General features: G+C 45.4%; 1 protein-coding gene across 1 annotated transcript; it reads left to right on the forward strand.

Annotated features, from left to right (window-relative positions):
• The first annotated feature begins 2914 nt into the window (after positions 1–2914).
• LOC123186872 (plasma membrane ATPase 2) lies at positions 2915–4455 on the forward strand. Its single transcript, XM_044598541.1, has 4 exons — positions 2915–3610; positions 3708–3739; positions 3823–3905; positions 3993–4455. The coding sequence occupies exons 1-4, from the start codon at positions 2915–2917 to the stop codon at positions 4235–4237; spliced, it is 1056 nt and encodes a 351-aa protein (XP_044454476.1). The 3' UTR covers positions 4238–4455.
• Positions 4456–5359: the final 904 nt, after the last annotated feature.

Consider the following 5359-nt stretch of genomic DNA (forward strand, 5'->3'; position numbering starts at 1 on the left):
TGGTCACCGCGTGGTTGTGGCGTTGCAATGTGTTCTGGGCGGCATAGGCATGTCTAGTGGGTTGGGCACTCCCCAGGTAGGTGCTAGGAAGAAAATTACAACATAAGATTCTCACGAGGAGACCGATCGATGCTCAAACATGAATTAGCAGCCAAGTGTTTGATTAGTGGTACAGGAAATGTAAATGGCTAATGGGCGTGAGTTTTGGCTGAGGATGATCAGTTACTAAGAAGACCGTCTTCACAAATTTTCAGCTCAAAAGGAGGAGCCTAGGTGGTACTTGCTTTGCAAAGTACCACATTGGACATAAATACGAATGTTGAAGCTGGGCTCAAAATAATGAATGGATTGAGCTGGCATTTGGTGGAGGATGGTTATTTGGGCATAGGAAAGCACTGTAGAAAATGGATACTATTTGGACATGCCAAAGTGGTACTTCCTTCACAAAGTGCTGCTCTGAACATAATAGGAAAATTAATATTGTTGAATTATTTTTGAACTAGGAAAGGAAGGTTTTTGACATATTTGATGAAGATATGATCCAAACAATTTATGAGAATTTTTTGGGAATTTTTGGAATAACAAAAATATAAGTTGCTTCACAACCTAGGGCAAAAATTGACACATGGACATGACACATAGGCAAAACTGATGAGATGGCGCCTAGTCATCGCAACCCACCACAATTTACAAGGCTATGACCATCTATATTGGCCGTTAACAACTAGAAATAAGGCAGCGGACTAGCACTGTTTGCTTTATGACCATTTCGTGTAAGGAAATTACGACCTTTCTGACCAAAATGGTCACAATGTTTAGGGTTTGGAGCCCCCCGAACAACTTTTTACCAATTGGTCTCAAATGGTCATAGATTTATGACCAATTCTTTCAGGGTCACTGACAGAAGGTCACTAGTTGACATATTTCTTGTAGTGTACGAGCCCTACCCCTCGGTTTATATAGATACCGGGAGGGGGGGGGGGGGTCTAGGGTTATATCCTAGTTGGCTATGTACAAAGAGAATGGGTTGTAGATGATTTCTAACATCTTGGAGTGCACGGTTGGTCTTCCGGAATCTTCCTTTCATGCGCCATGGGCCACTTCAACATGGCCCACTAGTTAACCAACATGGGGGTCCTCGGCCTGTCCCACCAGGCCGGGAGACAACATGGTAAGAGGCCCCCGTCAGAGAGACCATCAAATGCCCCGGCAGAAAAAACCATCGATTCAGCAGTACCAGTTTGACGTCAAGGAAGTGTACATGATCTACGAGATGCATAACTCTAAGAATCAACGGAAGCGCGTGCTCCGCGAAGTGCGCACCATACAGACCGCACAACCACACCATTGGCCGGGTTGCAAAATTCCGATCACATTTGATCTTTGAGATAACCGATTAATTCTATTTTTATGCTTATCAGACCGTTGTTGACACCAGATTATCTTTGAATTTCTAAGAAAGTCACTCCGATAATGCCACTAATGACTATAGAATGCGAGGGATCGTGAAATCCTCTCTTTATTTTGTTTCTAGAGAAAAATGAGGCCATACATGGAGAAAATGAATCATTTTGAAGGAAAGAAACCATGGCACAGCCGGACAGACACCTGAATTTCTCTATTTTCGTGTTTTTCTGTCGGGTTTTTTTGCTTTTTATTTCATTATTTTTTTAATTTCCTTTTACTTTTATTTTTTATTTTTCTTTCTTTTTGCACAGTTTCTTTTTCATTTTGTGAACATCTTTTTCAAATTTGTGAACATTTTAATCATAATCATTTTTCTAGTTTGCAAACATTTTTATGAACTTGTGAACATTTTTAAATTCATGGATACTTTTTGAAACTCATAAACATTTGAATCAACAAATATTTTTGAAATTTGGGAACATGTTTGGAAATGGATGAACATTTTGTTGTTTGACGGACATTTTTTGTATTGCATGAATATTTTTTAATGTCTTGAACACCTTTTGAATTAATGAACTTTATTTTGTGATTCATGACTATTTTTTGATTGATGTGAACTTTTAAAAAAAAGTCATGAACATTTTTTGAGTTCGTGAACATTTGTTCAAATTGACAAACATTTTATCATTTCTTGAACATATTTGAAAATTCAAGATGCTTTTGGAGAAAATTCCTTATATAACACCGTTTTAAATTTTGATTCCCTATTTGACACTGGAAAACTTTTTCTTCCCTATATAACACTGCGCCTAAATTTTATGCCCTTCACGACACTTCCGTCCATTTTAAGCCTTAAAGATGTTAAATGACACCTAAAAAGACCTATTTACCCCTCATGTGGCATGTGATCAAAATTTTAGGTTTATGTGTGTATGCGGCCGACTCGTTTTGTGTACGTCACGGACAAGCACCGAGGAGAATTAGTACGGCTGAACGCTGCCGCCACGCGTACTGGTGCTGCTCGCACCTCTTGGCCTCCGATGCGGCTGGCCGCAAAGCTTCTTGTGCTCTGAACTGATGGCAGCTGATACGAACGATGCATAGAGATAGTCCCTTCGCTCGGACACTGCCTTCCTCCTCCTACATGCAGCACTCCTGCTCTACCTTTGTTGTCGTTAATAAGCCCTGTTCAAGAATTCGTCCAACTAATCAGTTAACTTGCCAATTAATCCCTATTCATAGGATCATCGAGTAGCCGATAAACGGATAAATCGTTCGATTAATTGATTAAATGACTGATTAAGTTGCCGATTAACCTATTAATCCTCAACTCGCCAGCCAACCAAGCAGCTACCAATTAACGAGTTCCTCAACAATATTAATAAGTTTCTACTCCACCAAGCACGTGCTCCTCCGCCCCCATTAAACCCTTTAACAGTCGCTACAAGGGCGAGTAACCGCGATGTCCACGTCCCTTTTTTTACTGTGCCAGTGATGAAAAAAAAACATGAGACGGGTACGTAATCGAAAGCACTTGGCAAGACCTAGCCCCGGGTCTCCGCACGACCCCATCTCTCGACGATACCGCCGCCGCCGCTTCCTCTCCTTTCCTCTCCCTCGATTCTTCTGGCGCCGCCACCCTCGTTCTGCCTCTGCATCTGCTCCGACCCCTCCTTTTCCCCGAGCTGCCGGCCTCCTCCTCTGCGTCTCTCCTCGCCGGTCGTCGCTCCAAGTCGCAGATCTCATCGCCGCGGTTGTAGTGGCCGGACAAGACGAAGAGAAGCTGCAGCGGCCGGCTGCAGTGTGGCCTCGCCGGAGGAGAGCGCCGATCGCCGTGGACGACACAGAGCCCTCTTCGGCGGCGCTGTTCGGCAGCCGCCGCGGCGGCGACGAGGGGGCGGCGCCGGCGGCGCCGGTGGAGGAGCTGGTAGAGAGCGCGGACGGGTTCGCGGGCGTGTTCCCGGATCACAAGCATGAGATAGTGCGGCTCCTGCAGGCGAACGGCCGCGTGTGCGGGACGATGGGCGACGGCGTGAACGACGCGCCGGCGCTGAAGAAGGCCGACATTGGCATCGCGGTGTCGGACGCGACGGACGCCGCCCGGGCCGCCACCGACATCGTGCTGACGGAGCCCGGCCTCGGCGTCATCGTCTGCGCCGTCCTCACCAGCTGCGCCATCTTCCAGCGCATGAAGAACTACACGGTGAGTCTGGGTCCTCGACGCCATTGCCAACGCTACAAATATTCAGTTCAGTTACTGGGATTTGCTTGTGATGATTTCTACTACCTTGCCGGTGCAGATTTACGCCGTGTGCATCACCATACGGATAGTTGTAAGAATGCAGCAGCAAATCAATTTAACCTGGTAGTAGAAATTCCAGTGATCTTCTTTCCTCTCTGACTCGAATGGATGCATGTTGGGTTTGTTCTTCTGGTGTCGATATGGGAGTACGACTTTCCGCCATTCATGGTGCTCATCATAGCCATACTCAACGATGGTAATTAATGTAGTAGCACCTCTGAACTTTGGTGCCAAGTTTCAGACCATACTGAAACACATAGCCTGACCGAAATGCTTTGATCAGGGACGATCATGGCGATATCCAAGGACAGGGTGACGCCGTCGCGGAGCCCGGACAGTTGGAAGCTGAACGAGATATTCGCCACTGGGGTCGTCATCGGCGCCTACCTCGCGCTGGCCACGGTGCTCTTCTACTGGGCAGTCACCAGAACCACATTCTTTGAGGTTAGCACATCCAAGGCTGAACCGATGAACATCTCTGTTGATCTGTACTTCGGGAGAAAGAGAGAAATTTTGCTTTCAGACTGAGAGACACACACATTGTTATTTCAGCCAATCATTTATATATGTATTATTGGTGGATTGCACCGTGAATAAAAACCTGATGGTCATGTTCGACATCAATCAAGAATTTAATTGAAGGCAGGGTACGCACATTGATGGAAATGGATGCCTTTTTTCATTTTCTTTCAGCTGTAACATATTTCCATCCGATGGATTTGGTTTTACTTCACTTGCACATAAAGCCAGTAATTTGTTTTCAGAGAGATACCCAGCGAGTCAATTTTACCTGTGACTACACAAGGGCTCTGTTCTGTTCTACTACTCCCTCCATACCAAAATATAAGACGTGAAATACAGTTTTAATTCAACTGTAAAAATGTCTTATATTTTGGTATAGAGGTAGTACTATGTCTCAGTTTTATCAGGAAAGGGCTCTGTACTGTTCTAATATGTTTCAGTTTTAGCTAGCAGCATAGACTCTGTGTAGTGTGAATTACATGCATGGCACGGAGCAGATTTCCCATTAACATCATCCGGGCCTCCCATCTCCTCGACAACGAGATCCGCGTCCTCAAGGCAAGCCGCGCCCTCCCAAACCTAGACCCCCCCTCGCTCCGCCGGAGGCGAGCAGGGAGTCTCATGGGACTTGTTCCCTTTGTTAGGGTTTGGGCTTAGGTCTCATTGATTGGCATTTCTGTTTCACCCCTCGCTGACGACGGCGCACAGGACAAGCTGCAGCGAACGAACCTGGAGACCCTCGAGGACTTGTGCACCATGAAGATAGCAGCTCCAAGGTGGCTTCAGTTCTGGGCATGAACCAGTATGGTGGTGTTTGGGACACTGTTGGTAAAACACTTAGGTAATAGTATTGAGCCCCAAGAACTCTCTGTTTCCCTAAGAACTAAGGACACACTCACACGTCTCTATCTTTTCTTAACCAAGTAATTTCCTATTTCAATTTTCGCTATCCCTATCAATCCTGGGATGAAAGGTAGCATTAAAACATAATGAGCAGCAGCAGCATTCCCAGGAAAGCATATAATTTTCTTTTGGTAAAATAAATCCCTTGTCGCTTTTATTTTCCAAATTGTTTGATGTTTTACATTTCTCCTTCCATCATTTGCTTGCTCGCTGCAGCTGATGGCA

The sequence above is a fragment of the Triticum aestivum genome, chromosome 2A, assembly GCF_018294505.1.
Source record: "Triticum aestivum cultivar Chinese Spring chromosome 2A, IWGSC CS RefSeq v2.1, whole genome shotgun sequence".
NCBI lineage: Eukaryota > Viridiplantae > Streptophyta > Magnoliopsida > Poales > Poaceae > Triticum > Triticum aestivum.